This window comes from Sceloporus occidentalis, unplaced genomic scaffold, assembly GCF_023333645.1.
Source record: "Sceloporus occidentalis isolate IW3139 unplaced genomic scaffold, rSceOcc1.0.p SCAF_6, whole genome shotgun sequence".
NCBI lineage: Eukaryota > Metazoa > Chordata > Lepidosauria > Squamata > Phrynosomatidae > Sceloporus > Sceloporus occidentalis.
In genome coordinates this window covers 141,395,204-141,423,050 of record NW_028316986.1, presented here as the reverse complement: position 1 = coordinate 141,423,050, position 27,847 = coordinate 141,395,204, and the positions used below count along the sequence as shown (strand labels likewise).

Genomic DNA, 27,847 nt, shown 5'->3' with positions numbered 1-27,847 from the left:
ATCATGAACAGATATACAACTATCAAACAGCTGGGAGATGGGACATATGGTTCTGTCCTCCTGGGAAGAAGTAATGAATCAGGGGAGCTGATTGCCATTAAGAGGTAAGAGACATCTGTGTGTTGGGGATGGTATGAACACTACACCGTAAACATTATATGCCTGTAGAGCTCAGAAACATTAGGCCTCTGGACAATAACTCCCAGAACCCCCTATCAGCTTGGAATCCAAAGCCTTTGCTTATCTGAGTTCTGGGTTTATGCACATGTTTTTAACTTTAAAACAGAACATTGCTTGCTCTGACACTGGACTGTAGTTTCAAAAAACCCAATTGTGAAAGGAAATCTGACTCCTTGGTGTGGGACATCTGCACTTAGATGTCGTACGAGTTTCATCATGTTTGATAGGCTGTAACAATGGTTGTGTGTTTGTTACAGTCCTGTATAACATAGTGAAGAATCCAGGTTCCTGGAAATCTCAGCTTTTGATTTTTTTTGTAAAGCAAGTTTCTAGTTTTTATGGCCTGGAGAACATGAAATGTGCCAAAAAAAAGCAGGCAAAGCCTTCTGAAATCTGAGAAAGTGAGTGGGATTTTAGGGTGAGCTGCAATGTTCTGAATAGCCTCTTGGCTAACAAAGAACTATGGGAAATGTTGACTATTGGCAGAATAAATTCTGCAAAATATGATTGCATCTCCATGTGTATATAGGCAAACATGCACAAGCATAAAACCTCTAGCCGTAACCAACTGCATATGGTAATCTTATCTCTCCAATTGACCATATGGCTTCTGATGAGATTTCAACTAATATTGCAGTAGATCTGCAGTCAGTGTACAGTGTGTGACCTTTTGCAGCGTATTTCAGAAATACAGCAATAAATGGATAAATGGAAAAAATACAACAGTGGTGCATTTGTATGTGCCGAAAGGTGGTGTCAAATGTCAAATGACTTGAAGGCACATCACACACACACACACACATGAAAAGGAGGGTGCTTATTTTCTTACGTGGCAAGTTTTGATGTTTGGCCCAGAGACCTTGTGCCTAAATGTTGTTTATTTTTTCTGTTTTGCTTCAGTTGGTTCATTATTCCATTTCTTACTGACCCAGTTTTCTGCATGTTTTAGTGGGTACAGATTACTAAAACTCCAGAAACATTCCTAGTCCAAAAAGTAATATTTCCAAACTATGGTTCTTATTTAAGACATTCAACAAGACTATGAAATAAGGATTGTTTGATCCTGTGTGCTTATTTAAAGCAAGCAAACTCAAACATCTTCAAGACCATTTTCTTAATTTGTAAAGTTCTGCTCCTGCACGTTGAACAGCAAGGACCTTTGTATTTCTGACTTTATCATCATCTGTCTTCTCAGCCATCCAAAACAAAAATAAATGTTTGTTTGCTGGTCTTTGACCGTAATAAAGAATGTATATGTATAAAGAATGTATATATATAATGTTTGTTTGTTTGTTTGTTTGTTTAAATTGAGAACTAAAAACACTTTTTCAGATTTCTGCACTTGCTTGACATGTAGGCCTGTTACAGACTGCCAAAATAAAGCTGCTTCGGGTCTCTTTGGAGGTATGCTATTTAAATGATGCATGGATCCTAAGGGTCTGGAGGTCGCGCCAAAGTCACACTCCATTCCTAAGCACTGGAGTGCGGCTTTGGTGCAGCTTCTGGATTCTTAGGATGCATACATCATTTAAACAGCATACCTCCAAAGAGACTCGAAGCAGCTTTATTTTGGCAGTCTGTAACAGGCCGTAGAATGACTTTCAAAGACTGTTTGGTCACATCCTATGGGTGCTGTGATTTCTCCTCCTGCAGCTTTTGAACAGAAGATCTTCAGACTATTATAATGTGCTGTTGAAAATCCTATCAGCATCAGAAGTTGGTTTCCATGTGATAGTGGAAGCTATAATTTCAGAAGTACAAGCCCAAAGACCTCTTGAGCTACACAAAAGTAATTGTGCAGTTTGGCCCCATACAGACAGGCCAAAATAAAGCTGCTTTGGGTCACTTTGGAGGTATGCTGTTTAAATGATGCATGCATACCAAGAGTCTGGAATCTGCGCCAAAGCCACGATCCAGTCCTAAGAACTGAAGCACAGCTTTGGTGCAGCTTCTGAAATCTTTGTACACATGCATCATTTAAACAGCATACCTTAAAAGTGACCTGAAGCAAGTTTATTTTGGCCTGTTTGTATGGGGCCAATGTTAAATTTCAGGCATGACACACACACAATCTGGTTAAACATAGACCTTTGTATATTCATCCAGATTTATGTCACAATGAGACTAGAATCCAAATGGTGTCAAAATGTAGGTGATATCAATTTCTTCTATGTTTTATAGGATGAAGAGAAAATTTTATTCCTGGGAAGAATGCATGAATCTTCGAGAAGTTAAGGTATTTGTTACTTCCATCTTTTACAACTCAATAGAAAGAATTTACATTTATATCAAAACATTATTATTATTATTAACTTCTATTTATAAAGCGCTGTAGATTTACACAGCGCTGTACATACAATCTTTTTAATTGGACGGTTCCCTGCCCTCGGGCTTACAATCTAAAAAGACACGACACAAAAGGAGAAGAGAGTGATGGAGGGAAAGGGGATGAGGGCCAGCAGTTCTTCTCTACCTCCGAGGTCTGGATCAGGGGAGATGGACTGGAGGGAGGGCTTGGCTTCTTAATGTTAATCTTCTTCCAGGGAGGCCTGTTGGAGCTAGCCTGCCTCTCTTGTAGGATAATACATATAAAATACATAGCAATACAGGAAATGATTCAATAAAACAGGCAACAAAAGAACATCAAATAGCAAGTGACAATTATGCAATGCCTGGGAACGCTTCTCTGAACAGGATGGTCTTCAACTCCGTTTTGAAGCTGGTTAAAGAAGTGATGGCTTTTTCTCGCGGGGGAAGAAGGTTCCAGGAGTGAGGGGCATCTCTTTTTAACTGACTGTGTAGTGTCAAAGCCTACCCTGTCTTTAGATAAAATTTCCTTTTAACTAGCCTTCCATACAGAGAGATCTGTGGCAAGTGTACTAAGTGATACTGAAAAATAGTACAGGGTTACTTTGAATTGTTTGAAATGTGTAACCTTGGTGCTGCGTTTGAGCCTTTCATGAATGTGTAAAATACAGCCAGCTGGTAATAGTAGTTTTAACTAGGCAACTCAGCTGAACAGTAGATAGGAAAAGAATGTAGAGGAGCCACCAAAGTAAAGGGGGAAATTATACTGTGGGCTAACCATATAAATTTTTCGATTTTGATTCTTCCAAGAATAGGATCTGACAGAAATCTGGGGTCTAATCTGCATTGCAGGAATAGTGCAGTTTGACACTGCTTTAATTGCCATGGCTCAGTCCTATGGAATTCTGGGATTTGTAATTTGTTGTGGCAGAGAAGGCTAAATATCTCACAAAACTTAGAAACCACAGAATTCCATAGCATTGAACCATGGCAATTAAAGTGATGACAAACTGATTTATTTCTGCTGTGCAGATTAGACCTGGGATTCAGTTTATGTGATCATTCTGGAAAGGTTATGTCAGTCCTTAGTTCTGACATGACTTAATCCACTTTTAACCAATTTATGCCTGTACTTGTAGACATCACATGGCTGTAGAATGCTACTTTGTGGTCATTGTTGGTCATCAAATCTCAATTGATTTATGGATTTGTTAGGCTGCGTTTGCACAAGATTCTCATCTTATCTCTGACTGTGGCAACACTACTGCCCAGCCTGGTAGGACTATTGTGAAAAAGAATTGAGTTGAATGTTACCCAACATCTAGCACATTCACAGTCTTCGCTATATGATGGAGCAGATTGGAAGCTCCTATCACCTATTATTATGGATAGCTGAATTGGTGGCACGTAATGAATTTTGATGAGTCTAGGAGGACACCAAGAGAAATATCTGAAGGTGTGTTCCCAGTCCAAAGTTTGTATACCGCAGATGGCATAACTGAGTTGAAAGTCCACAGATAGATGTTATCTTGGGCTACACCACACATTGGCCTGTTACAGACAGGCCAAAATAAAGCTGCTTCGAGTCACTTTGCAGGTATGGTATTTCAATGATGCATGAGTCCTAAGAGTCCAAAAGCCACACCAAAGCTGCACTCCAGTCCTTAGGTCTATAACGTGGCTTTGGTGCAGATTTTGGACTCTTAGGACGCATGCATCATTGAAATACCATACCTCCAAAGTGACTCGAAGCAGCTTTATTTTGGCCTGTCTGTAACAGGCCATTATTTCAGGGAATTGGACCTTTTTGCTACTGAAGAACAGTTTGTGCAAACATGCTTCTTATCAGCATGCATCTTACAAAGAACTTGGTGCTTATTTGACTCTGGGAGTCTGTTTTTTTAACAGCTAGGTACTTAAATTTAGCAGTATCTCCTGTTACATTCCTGAGACAAGGATGCATTTTCACTTACCTTGGGACACACATTCAACAGAGTCTTTGTTTTCTCTTGTGTTTCAGTCCTTGAAGAAACTCAACCATGCCAATGTGGTGAAACTAAAAGAAGTTATCAGAGAAAATGATAATCTGTACTTTGTATTTGAATACATGAAGGAAAACCTTTATCAGTTAATGAGAGAAAGGTATGCTGTTTTTCAATACAGTTGAAATACAGTTCTCTTAAAATTTAAGTTTATAATTAAACAGTATGTTGGAACTCCGTCTGCTACCAAATATATGCATGCATCATCTCAAATTACAGCATTTGTATTACATGAAAAGCCATACAGTCAGCCCTCCATATTCACAGATTATTTACCCACAGAATCAAACATTCATGGCTTGAAAATATTTAACAATATATAAACTCCAAAAAGCAAACCTTGATTTTGCCATTTTATGTAAAGGAAGCCATTTTACTATGCCACTGTATTTAATAGAACTTGAGCATCCATAGATCTTGGTATCCATGGGGGGGGGGGGGGTCTGGAACCAAAACTCAGCAGATACCAAGGGTCCACTATATTTATGGTGTTTTGATTATGGGAGAATAGAGCAGAAGCATCCCCTCACCTAAGAGGAACTTGGAGGAGCGGAGCTGCTGAGGGATGCTTCTAAATCTGAGGGGGTTATAAACTGAAATGACCTCTGGTGCTTTTGCCTTTCCAATTTCATTGTCCCTCCTTGAGTATACCTGATGTTAGCAGCTCTCTAAGCAGCACCAGCAACTCCAGCAGTGGACCCAGCTATAACCCAAGCAAATGCCCAAGTATACCAGATGCTGGTAGCAGCCCTGCAGCTAGTGACCAGAAGGCAAAACTTGGGAAATTTGGAAATGAGAGCAGGAAATGTTTTCTGAATGTCTTGTTGTCATAAGGACATTGTACAATGTATGTCTCTATTCTAGGCTTAGTGATTTTATTGGTAGGATCCTTCATAAGTTGCATTTAAGAGCCTCTTGGAGCTGTAAAGCACGATACTGGTATTCTTAAAAGAAAAGAAAACTTTAAAAAAACCAACAACCCTGATTGTGCATGCAGTTTAAGACATATTATTGCAACTTGTGTGGCTGTTCTCATCTGTTTTGTTGTTGTAGCATATCTATAGTATAGAAATGGAGTCTGTTTGAGCATTGAACTATGATTCTGGAGACCAGGATTCAAATCCCTGCTTGGTCATGGAATCCTGCTGAGTGATCTTTGGCAAGTCACACTCTCTCAGCCTCAGAGGAAGGCAAGGGCAAATTTCCTCTGAACAAATCTTGCCAAGAAAATTCTGCGATAAGTTTGCCTTAGGGCCATCATAAGTTGGAAACAACTTGAAGGCACAAAACAACAGCAAGTACAGGTGGCCCTCGGTATTCACGGATTTGCCATTCGTATATTCAGTGATCTGTGAATGGCAAGCTTGTGTTGTTCCCAATGGCAGCACGTGCACATGGCCACACTGTCGTTAGGTACAGCCCCCGTTGTCTCCAGTGTTGGCGCATGCATGCGGCCGTGCTGCCATTAGGCACGAGTTCCTTTGTCTCTAATGGAAGCACAGCCATGTGCTTGCGCCACCACTAGGGACAACAGAGGCTGTCCCTAATGGTAATGTGGCAACGTGCACAGGCCCTCATTGAAATTCCATTGTCATAATGGCGACATGGCTGCGCGCATGTACTGCCTTTGGGGACAACAAAACTTGAGCATCCACAGATTTTGGTATCCACAAGGGTGTCCAGAACAGATCCCCTGAAGATACCGAGGGCCAACTGTATGAAAATAACTGAAGATAACAAACCCTATATGTGACTGTAAACTTCTTTCCTCCACTTCTCCCATACAGGAATAAACTGTTTCCAGAATCTACTGTCAGGAATATTATGTATCAGATTCTTCAAGGACTTGCGTTCATACATAAGCATGGTAAGAACTGATTGCCAGTTTAGATTCATTTCTGTGACTTCATGAATAGCATAACAGATGTGGACAAATGTTTTAAATATTTTACAAATGATTAGCCTTAGATATTTCTAGTATTGTCAGGGATGTACCCTGGCTTTTTTATTTCATTAGCCACCCTGTTTTCTGAATGATAGTTTTATTCACCAGCTGAGAATTTGGTCATTAAATAGAATGTCTAGCACAGTACCAAAGTCAAACCCAGTGGAAATCCAACAGTTTTTTGTCTGTTTATGACTAGCAGCATAATCCCTATTTTCAGGAAAGTAAAAAAGTAATGAGAATTGGGCTAAAATGACAAACCTCTCCCATGTGCTCCAACTCCCATCCAAAAATGTGTTTATTAAAAATATCTATGATAAACAATTCAGGCTGCAATTCTGCGCACACTTTTTTGGGAGCAAGCTTTATTGAACTCTACAGGATTAACCTCTGGGTAAGTGTGCATAGGATTGCACTGCATAAAATGGTATATGTTAAACCAGGTTATTTGAATGAGCAATTTCTATAGTTAAATTGAGCTCCTAGTTCTTTTATGGGTTGTCATATTCCAGGGTTCAAAACTGCAGAGTTCAAAGAAAGCTATTAAGATTGTCTTGTTGAGAGAGAATATCACAAGATGTGCAGCACGAGACCTGTTAATGTCTCTGAAGCAAATACAGGCCACGGTAGCTCTGCATAATTCTAAGTATTTACTAGCCTCTTTTACAGAATCCCTGTATATTTTAATGAAATTACTGATGTTTTACTTCTTGAACAGTTTTCACTGTACGATGGAAAGTATAACTATTATTATTATTATTGTTTTCTGTATGTGTATAAAAAGGGAGAAGAAGGAAGAGAAATAATTTATTACCATCTCTGTTTTTCAGAGAGAAAAGGATATGTTATCTGTAAGATACGTTTCAGAAAGAAATGTTTTCTACCTCAAAATGTAAATTATAATTAGAGGAGAGCATTTTATACTTTTAAAAAAAAATTCTGTCCACATCTTCACTAAATCAAGAGGTGTGTAGAATAGCCATGGCAATGAATGAAAGATGTCAAGGGTCACTTGTTATAAAACTCGACTTGAGCCTTACTGTTCTCTGAACAACCTATTCCCACATCCTCTAGAATTCAAAATAGTTTCATACAGAGAAAACAGAAGGGATGATTTGGTGCAAAACCTATTTCTAATTAATGGTCTCTGTGTAAATAGATTGTAGCAAATGTTTTTAAGCAGCATGGGGTACAAAGCTTTGTGTAGGTTACCAGTATTTGGTTAGAGGTGGTCTGCCATGTATATAAGTACTTGCTACATTTTTGAAAAAGATACAATATCTAAGAGAATTGTATTCTTTCTGTATACTAAACTTCTATATATGGGGAGCATTGCCCAGACAGAATCCCAAATCTGGTTTCTCAAGTACTTTAGTTCTAGAAAGACTACGTCACATGCTATTTCTGCACTTTTGCAGTTTAAGGCATTCTCATATGGTACAAATCTTTCCAGTATTAGGCATAGTACTGTATTTAAGTACAGAAGAGTCTGTGAGCTTTAGTAATCACTGCCTTGTGGGATTTATTTTAAACAGAGATTCAATACCAGAATCTGTTCTTTTACCGAGAGTGAACTCTGCAGCCTATTAAGTGGCAGAGTCATCATTGCCAACAGAGCTTCCAGTGTGTGCCACCTAGGCATACCAGAGTTCAAATGCCCCTCTCACAATTAACTACTTTCCAGTATTTTTTTCCCCTCACCCCTACTTCTGTGCCTTTAACAGCACACTGAGCTGAAGTCACTGCCAGGTTAGAGTGTTATTATCTTATAACCATAAAAAGGCTTCCAACAGCAAACCAAGTTGTTCTTAGCACAGGAAAGATTGGGTTTCTTTTCTTCTGGGTTGCTGGCAAAGTTTCTGCAGACCAGACATAAAAATGTACACGATGAAATGAGAATAGAAGAAAAGAATGACCAAAAGATGGCTTTTGTTTTGAACTCCAGGTTTTTTCCATCGAGACCTGAAACCTGAAAACCTCCTTTGCATGGGACCAGAGCTTGTGAAAATAGCAGACTTTGGCCTTGCACGGGAAATTAGATCCAGGCCTCCCTATACAGACTATGTGTCCACAAGATGGTAAGGATTTAGATTATGCTCTGGAAGACTACTTCACTTCCCACCTTCCCCACATAGTAGCCTCAGTATCTTTTGCTGAATATCTTCCTTGATGTGTATGATTAAACTGTATGCATCTATTATGGGATGGTTTTAGAGACATCCAATAGGACTGACAAAAGCAGACTTTTAAAGTCTTACCTCCTTTCCTCAATGCTGCACAGAAGTCAGGGGACTCTACAAAATGGGATAGATTGCAATATGGGTATATGGTGGCCCCTTAAATATCAGGGAGAGGACAACCAATGGAAGAGCCTTCTGCTTGATTTTCAGGAATTTGTATCATAACCTACTCCACTCAGCAGGGTCCCCCAAATCTCTGTGTAGAACTGAGGGGGAGGGTACTTCTGTGAACCCTGTGGCGCACACCTAAATTTAGATCAACCCCAATAGATTTAGCTGGTCAGGCCATATTTCTTCTCTAAGAAAAGAAAATCCTGCTCCAACTCAGTGCAAGAAATGCTACTGCATGCACACACCACACACACAAACCAATTAATCTGCAAGCACTCAATGGGTTGTTATTGAAAAAACATAGGTGTTTTGAGGCAGTTCTTTGAGCTAGAATCTTTATTTTATTTTTTATACAGTGAACAGAGGAGTTAAATATAGTAATTAAATTTAAGGAAGAACGCAGGAGTTAGCAGCTACAGATCTGATAACTCCATAGGAGATAATGAATGAAGGGAATGCAAAATACACTAACAAAGGCAGATTAAGCCACTCTATTAAGTGAATGTGGATTATTTGTTTTGAGTTCCCAAAATATCATCTTAGTTTTAGTTCACACCGCAACCTCTGTGTGAAAGCAAAGTCACCATGTGAGTGTTTTCCCAGCTGAGAATTCTGCTGGCTTCTTCACCACTAGGAAGAGAAAGCTACGGGACTTTGAAATTGCACCAATGGAGAAGTCTTTCATCATTTGTTGTTTATCTCTCCTTTTCTATTATTTTGCCTATGATTTGAGGAGGATGAGAAGCAGGAACAAATAAATCCAGATAGATGGGAAAAGATAGCTGTTGGTCGATCACTATATCTTCCATGTTTTCTAGGCTTTCTCTGCCTGCTGGCAGGAACTGTCAAAATCGTCTATATAGGCAAAGCAATTTATCCAGGGCAGCCCAAGAAGTGTTGCTTGAGGCCAATAACAAGTTGGCATCCCTCCCTGTTCTACATATGAAAGCCAGCTAGATTGTCAGAGAAGCTTTTCTTCTTTTTTGGCAAAGAGAGAGCATCATTCACTGCATCTGAAGGTAGCAAGGCTATCTTAGTGGGTGCAGACCAGGCCAGGTGGTACTCAGTAACATCTTGCTATTGCCTCCCAGCATCTGCTGCCTGAGGTGACCACCTCATTTTGCCTAATGGTAGAGCTGGCTTTACTCGTTTTGTTGTGACAAGATAAATTCAAAGTTCTATATGTGTGCTTCATATTCATCAGTGATTCAGCCCCTTCCATAGGCTAATTATATTTGCACAGGCACTGGGTTATTTGGAGAAAATCCAAACAGAATTTAACATAACATTGTTGCAGGATCTTTCCCTAAGCAGTACTTAACAGTGGAGGGAGCATTTTCAAGGGTCTTTGTTGCTATGTTGGAAGACAGAACGGTCTTGGTTATGTTCACTTTAGTCCAGTTCAAATGTTCCTTTAATTTAGTGGATTTATTTATTTGTTTGTTACTTCATTTCTATCCTGCCTTTCTCCTAGAAAGGGACTCAAGGTGGCTCACAAATAAAACCATTTTAAAACTTTACAATACAGATTTAAAAGACAGTTAAAATCATCTTGACTGGCATATTTTACAAATGCACTGTGGTGTTCACTTATATTTGGTTTTCAGGTACAGAGCTCCTGAAGTACTCTTGAGATCCACTAACTATAGTTCCCCCATTGATATCTGGGCTGTTGGTTGCATCATGGCAGAGGTTTACACACTCAGGCCACTATTCCCAGGCGCCAGTGAAATTGATACAATTTTCAAGATTTGCCAAGTACTGGGAACCCCAAAAAAGGTACTTAAAGAGAACCAGGTCTTAAATGTGTATGACGGAATCATGTATATGTTCTCTGTTTCTTTCCTCCAACACTGGCCCGTAGTACTTTACCGATGTTATCATTCTACTGTTTTTAAGCAGTCTCCAACTTTATATTGTAGTGGTAAAGACAATAGCAACATGTTTTAGAAAGGATGGTCTGGGTGAAAAAGCAAATACAAGAATATCATGCAGCTTGATTCTGTGCAGAATTACTGTGTGGAGAGAAGGAGATTTTTTGACGGTTTATTGATTAGAAAACTACTCTGCATATGAATGTGCTTTGAGGCACAGTTATTACGTACTTGTTGACTTGTTCCAGACTCCAATGTGCCAGTAATAGAAACAGGAGCTAAAGCAGATCCAGATGACATAAACAAATCAAGTCACATAAATACAATGCACATTTACAGACACTACACTCCAGTTATACCATGTGTTATTGTATACATTTGTCCATCATGCTACTAGATTGTTATTTATGTTTTCATCCCTGAAAGAGCTAGCTAGCTAGCTGTACATAGGAAATCATAGGCTTATGTGCATATATATGTGATAGGTTTGTATCATCAAGGCATAACTACAGTTAAGTGAGCAATCTGTGGCTCATGAATCTGGACACTCACTCCTGTCTTCCCCAGCTGTCATGGTCGGACATAATGGAAGTTCCAGTCTTAACAGAATTTGGAGAGCTGTAGATTTCCCTCCCCAAGCAATAATGTAGCTACAAGTTTTCCCCCATGATAGAGATACGGTGGGACCTCAGTATCTGTGGGTGACCCATTCCAGACCCCCCACCTGCGGATACCAAAATCCACAGGACCTCAAGTTCCATTTTCCCTGGTGGCAGCCCATGCACACAACCACACCACCATTAGGACACCAGGAACTCAGGTGAAGTTCTGTTGTCCCTAATGGCGGCACAACTGCATGTATGCACTGCCACTAGGGACAATGGGGGATGTCCCTAATGGCTGTGTGGCCATGTACATGTGTTGCCATTGGGGACAACGGGGACTTGCCATCCATGAATCCTCAAATCCATGGATGACAAGTTTGTGGATACCAAGGCCCCGCTGTATAAATAAATTGCAGCAGAGGATATACTTATCTGGGCTTGGGTAAAGCATCAGATTCTGCTCCCATGTTTAAGTGTTAGTACATCTTCAATTGACTGTTCAGCCATGATTTGGTGAGGTGAGCCACCTGTCAATGAGAATGAATTGCTTCATAGCATGTGGCTTTCGTGTTATAGTTTCAGCTTTCAACAACTTTCAGCTGAAACATCATCATCATATGCCATCTTAGAGCAGTTGCCTTGGCCTCAGAGCCTTGGTTATAGGGGTAGCTCAAGCTGTCCCACTACATGAAGTGTGAGGTGCAGTAGACAAATAGACAGACAGACACACACACACACACACCATGCAGGGTCTACTTTCCTCCCCTCAGCTGCTGGTGTGAATGGTAACTGGCTTCTGTGCCCAATAGGAAGAGGTGGCAGCAACTGGCAGTGGAGGCAGTCTCCACATCCTCCCTCCTATGAAAGGAGGGCATGAGGAGGATGAGGAGCATGGAAGCAGCTGTAACGTCAGACAGACTGCCAAAAGAGAATGACAGCTGGCTATTACTTGAATGTCATGGGAAGTGTGACTAGGAAAAGACTGTGCTCTGTTGCAGGTATTTTCCCTAGTTCCCATCCCAGGGAAGTTCTTTGCAGGCATTCAAACTAAAATACCAGGGTTCCTGGCTACCTTGTCTTTTTGTGTAAAAACTGTTTCAGTAAATACTATGTAAAGACTGTTAATTTCTTTATGAAACTTGGCTTGACTGACTGATGTTAGGTATTGTTCTCATGGTGTTAACTTTTCTTGGGATTAGAAATAACTACATGACAAGCCCATTGACTTGCTTGAGTCACTCCAATCTCTGATTTATTTCTTGAACATATAAACAGATCTATTTGGACAATGAATTACCTAACCAGACTTTACTGCATTTTTGAAAATGTGACATTTTAAGGTATGTGACAGTGTTGCAGAAAGAACATCTTGTACAGGGCTTCAGTAGCTACACTTGCATCCTTTTAAACTTGAGTATACCTTGATCTTTTTCCAGAACGACTGGCCTGAAGGCTACCAGCTTGCAGGCACTATGAATTTCCGCTGGCCTCAGTGTGTACCAAACAACCTGAAGACCCTCATCCCTAATGCAAGCAGTGAAGCAATACAGCTCATGAGAGACATGCTGCAGTGGGACCCCAAAAAGCGACCAACAGCAAGCCATGTATGTATTTGCTTCAGAGGCCCATCTTTATAAGTCATTCCCTTGCTGATTGCACACTTGCTCACCTGGAACCTCCAACTGCAAAGGGGAACAAGGAGCCAAACAATTCTGGTTTAGCCACTGTTTGCCTTTCTTTCACTATCAGTCCCCAATTCAGTGGGATATTTGTTGATATCCATGATCCATCCATGATCTTTAGAAAAGGAACACATGAAGCTGACATTTGTGTTTATGCTAGTTTTGCCTTTATGCTTAAAAAGAGGTAGGGAGAAAATGTTTTTGTGTAGCCTTATCAGTTTTTTTTAGTGAAAATGCTAAGTAATGACAGTGATATCCACATTTTGAGATGAAAGTTGTCTTGTCATTATTGAAACAGCTGTTCTTGGTGCAAGTTGTTTATATGACTAGAAGAGTTGATATGACAGCAGAAGAGCTGGTATAGAGCAGCCATTGTAACAGTACTGAAAGTGTAAGGAAGGCTGGACACATCACTGGCAAGAACCCTATAATTCTTCATCCATGTTCTTAGTGTGCATGATTTGTAGCGCACTAATTTTACTGTTTAGCATAATTTTGGATATTGCTAGTCATAGGTGGAAGGAAAGAAGGAATTATGCAAAAATGGAAATACTCCACCCCACCCCACCCCACCCCACCCCACCTTCTGATATTTTAGGATGTAGTTTAGTTTAAGCACATGTTCTAAGGAGATTTTGCAGCTTCATGATACTTCTTAGAATAGAGATTTTTTTTCCAGAAGCTGAATTTTCTTCATGCTACCATACTCTGAGCTTTCTCTGGAATTGTGGCATGCTTATACAGTTCTTAGTATTGAAAGGGGGAAATTGTTTTTAGATTTATTTATTCAATTGCTAGCTTGATTTTTGTGGTTTAAATAATCAATATCTCCATTCGCTTGTAGGCACTTCGATATCCTTATTTCCAGGTTGGCCAAGCACTAGGCACTTCTCGCTGTATTCAGGAGGTGGGAAAACAACAGAGGGATGTTCCTGATAAAGCACATGTCCACATCAAACCCATCCCTCCTGCACAACCCCCACCTAAAGCACAAGTCCGCCTTTCATTCAGACCATTTCAGCAAAACCAGCCCTCCCACTCTGTGATATATCCATACAAAACAGACTCCTCAGTGAGTGAAAATTTAAAGGAAGACAAGCCTAGTGAAGTTGCTTTGCCAAATATTCACAGTAAAATTCCTCAACAGGTAAGACATTGTTTTTGAGATGCTGCTTCTTTTAAAAATATGAGCATTTTCTCTTGTTCTATTATTTCCAGTAGTAATAGCCACCTGTATTATATGGACAGCATCCCCCCAACTTCTCCTGCATGGGAGAGTTTACCTATTCCAATTGTACTTGTCAGAAGCTGCATCATGATACTATTTATTCTGTTAGAGGGGAAGAAAGAGAACTGAAAACCATTCCTCCCCTCAAGATGCTGAAAATGATATGCAGTGTTTATTAATATAAAGTAAATTTCAGCCTGTTGTATGTTTTGAAGGCTTTCTCAGTGGATGTTAGAGTACTGTATATACTCATGAATAAGTCTAGAAATTTTAGTCAAAAAATCCCCCCCCCCCACCACCTGACTTATCCATGGGTCAGTGTAAGTACTATACTTTAACCTTTATTTAAAAAAGGAATTACTGCTTGCCTGGTGAAAGGCAAGAGTGTAATACCTCTCTATTCTCTCATACATCCAACTTTTAGTGTGAGCACAAACAGTTATGCGTATGAACAAGCCTGGGCTCTGCGATCCTCAGGAGAGGCCCTTCTCTCAGTCCTACCATCATCACAAGCACAGTTAGTTGGGTCGCGAGAGAGGGCCTTTTCTGTGGCTGCCCCTAGACTGTGGAGCTCCCTGTCCAGGGAGACCAGGATGGCCTCTTCCTTGTTGTCCTTTTGCTGGCAGGCTAAGACCTACTTGTTCAGACAGGCATTTAAAACAGAAAGTTTTTAAAGCATGAGCTGGGATGTTATATTGTTTTAAAGTATTTTTAACATTTTAATCTTTTAACTATATTTTGTTCTTTTAACATGTACAGTAATTTGTTTTAAAATTGTAATAATTTAATTCTATTTTAATGTACCATTTTTGTATGCTTTTAATTGTACTGTTTTTAAGTGTTGTGAGCCGCCCTGAGTCCCAGTTTTGGGGAAAGGGTGGGATATTGGTTTCCTTTTTTAGATCCTTTGTGATACGCCACGGGTCATATCAAAATCCATAATTTTGGCCCCAAAACCTGCCTTCAACTTATACATGAAGTCTACTTATAGTCAAGTGTATACAGTAGTCTATAGAAATTACTTGTGAATATCTTTCATCAGAATATATTGATTACGCACAGTAAACATTGTATAGCATTTTCAAGATTCTAAGATGTGGTCTCTTCTTTTACTGTACAGTGGGCCTTTGGTATACACAGGGGATCTGTTCCGGACCCCCCCTCCTGTGTATACCAAAAACCACGTATGCTCAAGTCCCATTTATCCCCAATGGCAGCCACCATTGGGGACAAAAGTCTCTGGCCTCCCCTCCCTTCCCTCCCTCGCTTCCCTCCTCCCTTCCCTTCCCTCCCTCCCTGCCTCCCTCCCTCCCTTCCCTCCCTCTTACTTACCTTCCAAGCCAAGTGCCGGTGCTGGAGGCTTGGCCTCCTCACCGCTGCAGGAATAGCCAGGTGGTGGTGGCAGTGGTGGCCAAGCCTCGGCCTCCTTGCTGCCACCGTGGAAGGGCCCGATGGCAGTGTTGGAGGCCTCTTGGCTCCCAACAACACCGCCATCAGTCTTTTCCCACGGCGGCAGTGGCGAGGAGGCAGAGCCACCGTGCCGGAGGTCTTCAAGGCCTCCAGCGCTGGCAACCAGCCTCCTTGACGCCTCTGCCACTGCGGAAGGGCTGGATACCGGTGTTGGAGGCCAAGAGGTCCCCAGCACCGACACCCAGACCTTCCGTGGTGGCGGCAAGGAGGCCAAGTGGCACAGGAGGCCAAGCCTCCCGCACCAGCACTCGTCCCAAAAGGTAAGTAAGAGGGAGGGAAGAGAAGCAGGGAGGCAGTGAGGGAAGGGAGGAGGGAAGCAAGGGAGGAGAGGAAGGGAGGCCAGGGACTTTTGTCCTCAATGGCGGTGCGTGTGCACGTGCGCCACCATTGGGAACAACTTCCGGGTTTGCCGTCCACGGATGCTCAAATCCACGGATGGCAAATCCATGTATAAGAAGGGCCGACTGTATTTTCTTTATTCTGTGATAAACTTGGGAACTCTGACTCAGTTTTAATAGGAAAATACATAAAGATGATGGTGATATTATTATTTCCGTATATATTCGACTATAAGTTTGTACAGTCCCTTATACAAGAATATAAATAGTACTTACTAGTCTGTGTGTGTGTGTGTGTGTGTATGCCTTCAAGTCTCCTGTTAACCTATGACAACTTTGATAGGATTTTCTAAGGCAAGGAATATTCAGTGGTGGATTTGCCAGTTTCTCTGAAATATGGCCTACTACACCTAGCATTCATTGGTGGTCTCTCCTTCTGTACTATTGATGATGATGATGATGATGATGATGATGATGATCATAATATTCATCATCACAATAACAACCACTAGGTTGAATAATTTTTGTTAGTCTACATGATGGTTAGTTTTGTTCACATCATTCTCTCTTCAGCTATTTGGATCTTCCATGTTTGGCTTTGTGGTGTTTACTTGGATATTTATTTCAATATTAATAACAATTTGGAGTGAAATCCAGTACATTTTTCATTGACAAAACTGCTTCTATCAGCAGAACAAGGACAGGACATACCCCCCCTCCCCTTACATACCTTTGAAATCTGCTTTATAGGATTGAGGGACCCTTCAGAGCTTAAAGGGGAAAAGAAGTTTACAAGAGGAAAAAGAATCCTCTGCTCCATATCATTGCCATTTTCAATTATAACTTGCTGTTAATAATATCATCATTTGCAAATGAATTTCTGGGTTGCCTGAATTGCCTGTTTACAAAATATAGATGAGATTGTTTTGATGCAGAAACCATATTTGGCCAGAATAAATTATGCAAGTGTTCATAAATCCAATATTAATCCTAGCTAGAGTTAAACTCATTGAAATTAATGGAATTTGTCTGTTAGAATGAACCTAAATCCTGATGATGATGATTTTGTAAGAACTGAGGTAAAAGAATGTATATTTCAGAAATGCCCAATGATCAGATAATAGAGAGCAATAGAGTGATACATGCAGTACCAAAAGCCTATTCACTGTAATTTCTTCCAAACTTGGTTGTTTGCACCACAGTTCTGAACTTCATACTGTTTTTCTTCTGTTTCATATTTCCCCTTTCTGTGATGACAGAAAACAGACGTTGGGACAGAAAAAACAAATGGTGAACTCAAACCAAAGAACCGGCGCAGATGGGGACATATTACTGGAACACTGAAAGGCTCTGAGGACTGGGAGAATCTAGAAGGGTGTGAGGTTACCAGAAATGATTTTAAAAATAAAGGACAGAATGATGACGCACTCTGTAGGCAAGTTTATTGTTTCCTCCTCTGTTATGTGTCTGTGTGAGAGGGGGGAGAAAAGTGCCTTTTAATTGTTCTCATCATACCATTTCTTTACATGTACTCTCATATGTTGACTTATTTACTTAAAGGTCACTATCTGCACATTTATGAGGAAATAAGTTACTGTTGAATGCAGTGTAAAGTTTTCTGGTTAGACACACTTGGTATTCTTTTGCACACCTCATAGATTGAGTGGGGTTTTGAAACTTGGGTGTTATTGTACATGAAACCAATGTCAGTTTTACTTAAACCAAACTTTGACTGTAAAACATACAGCAGTCACAATGGGCAACCAGTTTAAAGCCATCTCTCTCTTCTTTTCTTTCATGTATTATTATTATTATTATTATTATTATTATTATTATTATTATTTTATATAGCACTGTAGATTTGCACAGTGCTGTACATAAAAACAATAAATATAAAAGAATAAACAACAAGAATGACACAAATGAGCTACAAAAGCACTTTTTTGATATCATGGGTTAATATGCCTTTAGTGACAAAATGTGTCATTGAACATTTCCACACCAGTGCTTACCGTGGAGTAAGCGCCGGTAAAATGCCAGAAAAACATCAGGGAAGCACATGTCTGTGAAAGCCTGATTCGCTTCCTAAACATCAGGGAATCGTCCCCCACCTCCAGTGTCCCTGAATCATTCACAGAGCAGCAATTCTTATGAACAGAAACATTGCGTTAATGGGAAATGGCTGCTCCCTGAATGATTCAGGGATGATTCCCTCACATTTAGGACATGCATCAGGCTTTCACACACACATGCTTCCCTGACGTTTTTCTGGTGTTTTACCAGTGCTTACCCCATGGTAAGCGTTGGTGTGGAAATTTTCATTGTCCAGTAGAGATTCCTCTAAAAACAACTGCATTAACGCTGTGTGGAGAACTGCAGCCATGCCACCTTCTCCAATGTGCAGTTATTTTAGAGTACACCCCACTTAGCTGAGTGGAATTTACTCTCAGTTAACTACAGCCCAATCTTGTGCCTGTTTATGTAGATGTAAATCCTACTTCCTTCACTGAAACCTCTGTCCAAGTATGTGTTTATTGGACTTTCTTTTCCCTTCTTCTTGACTCTGTGCTGCTGCTGTGATATGGCAGAAGCCCTCTTGTGTGTCCTCTTTCTGATTTCAGATGACTGACAACTTCAGCTTATCTGATACATTTTTGTATTTGAATGTTGGAGCACATTATGTGTATCTGACTTTGCATTGAGGCTGTCAGAATTTGACTGTTGCTTCCTTGAGAAGATGTATTGCATATTTTGCTTCTTCCTCTGGAAGCAAACATGCAAGTATTTGTGGCTGATGCTATGAAGAAGAGGTATGTCATCCAGTATAAGTCATGCCTGCTTGTTTCCTGTTACAGGTTTGAAAGTATTTTGGATCTGAAACCTTCTGTTTGTCTTGGGACTGGGAACAGTGCACCTTCCTACCTTCGGCAGGACACGCCAACATTACAAGTTTCTGCAGCCAAGCAACATTATTTGAAGCATTCTAGGTATTTACCTGGTTAGTAAAAAAAGAACCCCAAATCTTTACTATCACCATTTATAAAGGTGGAGATTATATTTTGATATGGGTGGGTAATCAATAGAGCACACTTCTTGGTCAGTCTGGTTTTTTTGTGTAAGAAACTTGTTGTAACACTAGAAGGGCTTCATGAGACTACATTTTAAAAATGTCATAAACTTGCTATAAAGTGTATTTTTCTGAATCTTCATGTTTAACAACAGTAACAAAATTAGGAGCATTTTTTTTAGTACTGACACATTATTGGTATTAATCAAAGTGTCCTTAGTTACTGATTGGTCCTAAAACCCCTAAAGGTGTTTTCATTTTGCTGCATTTATAATCTCAACGTTCCTGCAAGAAGCACACTATGAGGAAGGCTGCACTGCAAAGTAAGCAATCGCAGCTGGCCATGTAATGAGCTTCATAGCCCAATAAGGATCTATCCTGAGTTTTCCATATCCAGGACTTTCACTTATCACATCTGTCTCTTTTCTCTAGCTAGTCTCTCACTAGAAATTGCCCCTGTTATAGAAAGCAAGTATGCTGTAATAGCCTTTACACTTTAGCAGTTTAATATTAGTTGTGTGAGATAGCTATGCATTTAAAATTTTCAAGTTGATCACTGTGCAGCTTGATACTTTGTCAACAAGGTATGTTTCAGCCAAGTGAAACAGGACACTGCCAAACTCTTTTCATCCAATGGGTAACTGAAAGATAGGGAGGCTTTTCCTACCTATCAGAGACTGTAGATAATTGCCATGCATGGATGGCAGAACTGGATGGTGGTAATCTCCAGTCACTTAAAGTAGCTTGTTCACAGTGAAAAAAATGGATCCTGTACTTCTTCTGTCCCTAGGCTAGGCCTGGTGAAGGTGTGCCTGCCCCTTCTCTCCCTCTGAGTCCTGCATCACGGCCAATTTCTTTACTATTCTATGAGACTATCTAAAAGAAGTTGTAGCATAAGCTTTTGTAGACTAGGTCTGCTTCTTCAGATGCTTTCATAGACCTACCACATTATCACACTATCCTCTTATTGTGCTGCTGTTCCACTTTTACTGCTCTGGCTGCCTGCTGTTGCATTCTGAGGCTTGTAGTTCAGTGAGGCCTAAGAGCTCTCTGGCTGAGAATTCTAAATTCCCCTGCTTAAAATGTAAATCCCAGGATGCAACAAGAGGCAGACAGAGCAGTTAGAGTGGAATGGCAGCACTATAAGAGAGTAGTGCCGTAATCTAGCTGTTCTACAAAAGCTTATGTTACAACCTTTTTTGCACAGTAAGTCTCAAAGGTGGTACACTTCCCTTTGCATACTGATGTTCCAGCCTAACACGGCTATGTCTTTGAACTTTTTGCTATTCTAGTATGTCCATTTCTTTTTCTCCTTTATAAAGAGAGGCTAAGTGTCCTGAATGTCATGATGCCCTCTGGGTCAGGTGGGCATTATGAAACTCTTCAGATGCAACAGTACTACAATTCCTATCAGCTTTAATAGTTAGTGTTGAGGGATGCTAGGAGTTGCAGTTCAACATCTGGAGAGCCACATGCTGCCTACTCCTGTGCTTGGAATAATATTCTAGATACCTATTGTTCCATTCAGACTGGTGCTGTTCATTCCCTAACATCTGCAACTAGTTAAGTCAGTAGAAGGGGACTACTGCAGCACAAAAAGTAGGAATGTGAATGCAAAATATAAAATGTTATTGTGCAGTATGTTAATAACAAATTGTTTCCTGCTCTAGGAATAAACACAAGAAATAATTTACTTTCAAGTTCAAGCAAAGATTCTGTCCCGTCGAATCCATGGCCCAATTCTAGTTTGCCTATAAAGACATCGGCAGTGGCAGGAGGAGTTGCCAGGTTGAACTCCAGTAAGCAGTGTTTGCAATATTCTGAAAAGATGCCTTCTACTTACTAAAGTAAATAGGGTATTGAGAAAGGTATTTCTACGAGACCATCAGATACAGTGGTACACTGAGTCCGACTGGACCTTCCCAGATTGGGTTTATCTCCCTGTGGTTGACAAAATAAAGCTTTGGTAAAGATAATGACCTCTTACTCAGGTACCTCACTATTCTGCCGAGCTGTTTGGAAATGAAAGGTTTTTCTTCCACGGGGATGGCCAGATTCTTCAGCCACACCAGACCATATTTCTGGTGACTAGGTCTCATAATTTGCAGGTCTTCTCATTAATTGCAGAGAGGTATACTGCACTTTCTATTGACTTTTTTGTTGTTTTTCTTATTTTCAGATGCATGCTGCATTATCAGTGGCTCTTGGGAAACAACTAAATCAGACAGACAACTTTCAAAGACAGAAATACAGAGCAGTCCACCTTCTTGCTCTGTTCTCAGAGACCCACAGTTAAACACATATCTCCTTGGGAGCTAAAGTCTCTCCTATCTGCCCCTCTGCTTAGAGGGAAAGTACAGTTTAGGGGCTTGCAAACATTGCTGCACTTTTAACTTTCAAAGACAGACATACAGAGCAGTCCACCTTCTTGCTCTGTTCTCAAAAAACCACAATTAACCAACATGTTTTTTTGAAAGAGCCCTCTAGCCATGCTCCTAAATACATTTACAGTTTAAATTATACATACTTCACTTGGAAATTAATCCCACTGAGTTCAGTAACACTTGTACACTAATAATCTAATAATTCCAAATATGATTGCAGTCAGCTAAAAATAAGCTCTGAAGATGGTGCCTTAATGATACCACATACATAGAAAGATCAGATTTTTTTCCCCAAAGGCTTTTTGAAGACTTTTTTTTCAAAGTCTTGTAGCTCAGCTCAAACACTCAGTTGCCGAAGTGGTGGAGTCATTTAACACAACTGTATCATCTCACATTGCGTGTGGCCATTTGCCTTAGGTGAAAAGCTTACATATTCTTGAGAAAGACACTATCTCTTCCAGCTTTTCATTTGTGGGGAAGGATTTTGATTTGTGGAGCACTTTCCAATTAGCTTTGCTATATTGCTGATAGAATAAGTATGTGAGTTAGATGGACTTCAAAGCTGTGCTAAATTAAAATATCTCATTCTAACACAATAACTAGATTAAGCATTTTAACTGATGTTTCCTTTCAGGAAACTATTGTTAAGAGTATGTGAAACCTAGACTATGCTGCCTTGACCTCAGTTGAGTCCTCCTTTTCTTGCATTTTCTTTCAGGTCACACAGGATCAAATGGGCTAACGGGTGCTTACATCCCTTCATTTCTGAAAAAGGAAGTTGGCTCTGCTGGCCAGAGAGTTCAGTTAGCACCAATTATCAATCCGTCTCCTCTTGATCCATCATCTGGTAAGCTCTGTTTCCTTCTTGTAGCACAGCAGTTGTACCACTGCATCAAAATCTATGGGCAGCCCACAAATGGCCAAGTTTTATCCTAAGTCCCTGTCTTTGGAACTAGCTTTGGAAATTACATCCCCCTTGTCAATATAGCAGTGACTTGAGGAAGAATGTCTTTCTTCCAGAGACTCTTGCCATTCTGTTTGCCAGGTACGAACAGTCCATTGGGATTAGGCCCTTAGTGACTAATGCTGCCAACTTGGTTTGCTTCCAGTAGTTGGAAATGGCTGCTGCTGCTGCAGAAGAGCCGCTGTTCTGTTCACTGGAATGAAGAATTGTTCTGTAAGAGTATGCCCCGTATTTCCTCTCCTACTGTTTTGGAAGATCTCATGGCAGATTTTTAAGGATCGCAGGAGTATGATGGTGCTAAAACCCTTGGTATACAAGCAGAACTTCACAGAATTTACAGTCCAGTACTTTAATTCATAATCTTTTTGGATTGTTTTGTCAAAACCACCCCTTCCACATCTGAATGTAACCCCTGATCCCATTCTCTTGTTTTATACGTCTCTTTAATTTACTTGTAGCATATACTTCTCTGAAGTCTGTAAGACCTCATATTGGGAGGACAACATTTAATATACCTATGAAAAGCACTTCAGGATTGCTGGCACATCCACCTCCACTTCAAGCAGTCCATGGACGAACTGACTGGTCTTCAAAATATGGCGTTCACCGTTGAATTTTCCGTGAACAGGGACCAATGATAAGACAGTTTTATGAGCTGGAAGTTCTACCAATCCTTATTTTTTATGACCAAGACATTTCAAGGGTTATTTAACACAACTTATTTTTGGTTGTATGTATTTGTATGCAATCTTGTAACTTTTTTGTATTGTTTTTATGATATGATTGGGACAATTTATTTTCATGGGACCAATACACATTTGTATATCAGCTTAGAATCGTGGTTTTTTTTGTATGAGGAACTTTGAAATTTAACTTTTTAAAAAGAAAACTATTTTTTTCCTTTTTTGGGTCAATTTTTGTAAAGGTGAATAAATGTAGCAAGTTTAGGCAGTGTTTAATATAATTAAGGTGAAGTCCGAAAGAAAGGTAGTTTCCAAATTTCTAGTAATGTTAAGCAATATGTTGGGCAAATAATCAGCTAGGCTTAGTGACCATGGAGCGCCATTAATGAATTGGTACAGTAATATCCCTCATCTTATTTCTGTTGCAGCAAAACACAAAAAGGAATTATAACAGAGCATTCTTAGGACCAATTCATAAGATCAACAGAGTGGAATAGTAATAATTTCTGGGATTGTGACCCACTTCATGCTGAAGGTGGCAGAATGTAGGCTTGAAACACAGCTACACCCAGACCCTTGTATGTAGAAAAAAATGGGTCCAACCTAATTATTTTTCTGTCCCTGCCCTTTGATGAAATTGGACACATAGATGCCAACAGCCCACCTTGATATAGTCCAAGATAAACTTTACCACGTGACTGTGCTGATAACGTGAACTGTTAAAGTGAGTGATGTGTGACAGGCCTCTCTTCCCAGTGACAAGCTATAAAAAGCTATAAACAGAGGCATCCCGCTTCATTTGCAAGCAATACATTCTGAAAAGTAGCTATTGATGAATATGGGAGAATATTTAAAGCAATATTAAGCATGACAAAGCTGGTTCATAGAATAATACAAATGAGGTATTACGAAATGCCAGCTGCAGAGCTAAAAGATGTTTTAAACATTCAGCTGCCTACTTTTTAGGTTTATAACTTGATTTTTCCTTCTTCAAAGGCAACATGATGGCTTCTCTGTGAGCCTTACCCAAAATTTGTTCTTTGTATAATTAGAGGTTCATCTTCAAGAGTTGTTTGACAAGATGTATTTTGGTATTACAATTTCAAGAGGCACTTCTAGCCATTTTAGAAGTCAAGGTCAAATTGTAGTAGATGTTAGAAAGGCCAAAATGTATGCAATAGAACTATATAGTGGGAAAGGCTATAAAAATGGACATTCAGACCTATGCATTTTTTACAGGAAAACAGCCAATTGTTTCAATAGTATGGAGACTGCTCTTAGGATTTTATTCCAATGCCATATCGTATCTTTCTTGAGAAAATAATTTTGGAGAATTAATCTCTATGCATTTCTACTCACTGAGAAAGTTCAAGGTGGTCCCTTTTGAAGGAGAATAATCCAAAAAGCTGCCTGTGTAAGCCTTGAGTTACTCTTTCCACAGCCTTGTTTCCAAGTCATTCCACTCTGTAGTGTAGGAATCGTGCTTCGTCTTAAGCAACAGCCTTGTTGCTTCCTTTCCCTTCTCCACAAGGTAGAAGCTGAAGAAGGCCTGCTCAAACATGTTAGAACTTCTTACATTTCAGATGGGTTCAGATGAATACCAGATAAAGATTCTACCTCTTATGCTGGACTTCAGCTAAAACAGGAGGAAAAACCTATCCTTTCTGAAACCCTATTTTAAGTCCCTTTCTTCAGTGTTGTGTCAAACAGTTTACTAAGTATGTGTAAAGCCACTGTAGATGAGAAGACAGAGACTCGGTCCAGCTCATTCTCTCACATGCAAGCATGATCTGGGCAAGATTTTAACTCTTCATCTTCTGCAAAACTTAGGAAAATAGGATCCTTTTCAGTAGGTGAGAAATCATAATCTTCATCCTTTCCCAGAATTTTGCTGATAACGGAACACTCCTTTCCCCAGAAAATACCATTTGGGTGACACCATACCCACTATTTGATTTTATCTGTTTTGTTAGTTAGCTAGGAAAAGTGGATGATCTAACCATTTCTGTGCCTGCAGGAATAGCAGTTTCCTCCTTTCCTGTACCTTGGCTGCATTTGGCCCATATTTCCAGTGCAGAGCCTAGGAGTTACTTCTAGGAAGCATGCATATGGTGACTTCTTGCTGAAGCCATCCATAACTGAGTGGTGCTAGGATGATACTTGGCAATCCAGAGCAACATCCTACAGCTGTTTAGGTATAGATGGCTTCAGCATGTCACTCTATTCTGTTTTTTAAAAGTAGCTTTCCAAGCTCTGTTGGCTATTAGATTGTACAAAATGTAATAAATGTGTGATAAAGCAAAACAAATTGAGCTGTGAAATAATAACCAATGTACAGTGGACTTGAGTCGGAGCATTATACTTTCCTGTCTTTGGTGACACTGTTTTTACCCTTAAATTTGTTTTAAGGAGATAAATTTGAACCCTTTTCAATTCTGCACATTTTCAGAAAGCATTCCTCAATAATTTATTTTCAATTGTGTCTATGATATGTTAAGTCAATTATTAATATGATCTTTTAAATCTTTTTTCATATCATCTGTGCATCATTCAGGAGATAGGCTAAACAAAAACAGCATGAATTAGCTTTTACATTATCAACAGGAAATAGGTGGCTGTTTTTCTCCTCTTTCGTGGGAAACTGAAATTGCTCTCTGGAAGAGTATTTGTTTAGAACGGTATTTTTAAAATCTTTGGGGTCTTTAGTTATTTTTCCACTATAGTCCTACCATTCCTCAGCATTTGCTATACTATTTAAGGGCTGACGGGAGGTGCAGTCCATTTATATCTGGAGAGCCACAAGTTTCCTATTCCTGATTTAGAAGGTGAAATAAAAGATCATCACTCTTGCCAATTTTTAAACATAGTTTAACTGCTCTTCAATTTTGGTAATAGTATTTGTTTGGTATGAAAGCAGTGTTAAGAACAGTTGGTAAGGAACAAGCCCTTTTGAACTCAGTAGAGTTTCATTTTGATGTAGCACAGAAATACTGTCTTTTAGAAAAAGTGAGATAGCTGATTAGGTTTTTAAAATGTGCCTAGATTGGTTTAGAGTACCACAAATGTCCCTGAATGTTTAGTCACATGGAACACTTCTGTATGAATGTCATAGACTTCTGGGTTTTAATGAATTCTTGTGTTTTATATTTGAGCAGGAAAAAAATCTGAATGCCGTGGAAGACATGTTTACATTAAAATGTCCTTACTTTCACTGGTTAACGTCTCCAAGCCAACAAAAAATACTGCTTCACTTTGGTGGTAGTTCTGCACGACATCTCTTGTGAAAGTGATAAAGGATCTTTTACTGAGATCTGATCAGAAGCAACATATCTGCAAAATTTGCCACAATCTAAATATTTCCTTGCAAAATGATCATGCTGGCTCTTGGTGTGTTTTGCAATAATATCACAAGCCTTGCATGCTTCAGAGTAGCTAGTGGTTCAAAACAGCTTGAGAGACAGTTACCTCTGTTTTAAACTGAGATATACCCATCTCTCCTTTTTGTGTACAGGTTTCCTTTAAACCTGCCTGGAAGTGGGAACTCTCGCTACCTTGTAAATGTGGTTTTCTGAAGTCCTCCAAAAGACTTCACTCATAAGTTACAAAGGAATAACTCTGAATCTAACACTTAAAATACATAGGATCCACCTCCGAAAAGATTCTGATTCTGAGCATTGATACAGTGATACAGTAAGCAATTGCTGAAGTTTACACATTTTTCTGTCAGTGTTGAATAACTTCACTACACAAACAAATAGCTGTTTGTGGATCCTTGAATCCAAAATATGTTTCATAGAAGCAAAGAAAGCACCGTAGTCCATAGCTGAGTAAAATGTGTCTGGAAAATAAGTATACTGTTAAATTTGAGTCAACGGGTATAAGTGGGAAGGGAAAACCCAGCATGTTTTCTACTTTGTATCATTTGTGAGTTTTAAAAACAAAACACTTTTTTTCCCTTTATGTTGTAATACTCCTTTCCCAAATAAAGTGATTTTAAAAAATCTGTTTTGTTAGTCATTCTTCCTGTGTTCCCTTAAATACGTCCATGGCCTTCCCATTCTAATCTTTCCCTTGCTGTATAGAAGGCAAGTCATACTGTACATTATATGGATCTGTTTAGTATTGCTAATAAAAGAAAAAAAATCAAATGAAGCACTTTTAATCATATGTCATTCCAATAAATGGACCTTTTCATCCGAATAGGGTCCAGAATTTGCTCTAGTACTGCCACCTTTGGCAATTCATTGTATCTGCTTGTTAGCCAAGGTGGAAAAGGGAAGACTTCCCCCAGCTCCAGCTGTTCTGATCTGGACAAAAAAGGGATGAGGGTGGGAAATTTAAGATAAGATCATGCTACGTCACTCTTAAGAACATGTATTTAATTTCCCGGTAATAATGTATTCATAACCTCTAGCATATCTCAGAGAAAAGCATGCTGTGGCATAGATAAGTGTGGCAAAGATCAGTCCTGCGTTGATCCACAGCTTATGTGGTACAAAATCTAGACTGAAATGAGATAGCGCTAGGTTATAAAATTGTATGACCACAAACACACACACACAAGGTGGCAAAGTCAAATAAGTTTTATACATACATATTGACTCAGTTTTATTGCTGTGCACCTTGCTGTGGACTCAAGCTGACTCCAGCTTGTAGTTTCCGTATCCTAGGGTTCTCTTTGCAGGATTTATTCAGAGGAGGCTTGCCATTGCCTTACTCTTAGGCTG

At 39.7% G+C, this 27,847-nt stretch overlaps 1 protein-coding gene across 2 annotated transcripts; it reads left to right on the top strand.

Moving 5' to 3' along the window:
* Nucleotides 1-3: 3 nt before the first annotated feature.
* On the top strand, nt 4-27,123 carry LOC149311460 (serine/threonine-protein kinase ICK-like). 2 transcript variants are annotated; one of them, XM_089531110.1, is made up of 13 exons: nt 4-104; nt 2,362-2,416; nt 4,508-4,629; nt 6,317-6,396; nt 8,420-8,552; nt 10,433-10,604; nt 12,741-12,908; nt 13,831-14,133; nt 17,282-17,457; nt 18,878-19,020; nt 20,760-20,888; nt 22,192-22,320; nt 22,896-27,123. In XM_089531110.1, the coding sequence occupies exons 1-13, from the start codon at nt 4-6 to the stop codon at nt 23,048-23,050; spliced, it is 1,866 nt and encodes a 621-aa protein (XP_089387236.1). In that variant the 3' UTR covers nt 23,051-27,123. The 2 variants fall into 2 exon arrangements, with proteins under 2 accessions (XP_089387236.1, XP_089387237.1); XM_089531111.1 differs by lacking the exons at nt 4-104; nt 4,508-4,629.
* Nucleotides 27,124-27,847: the final 724 nt, after the last annotated feature.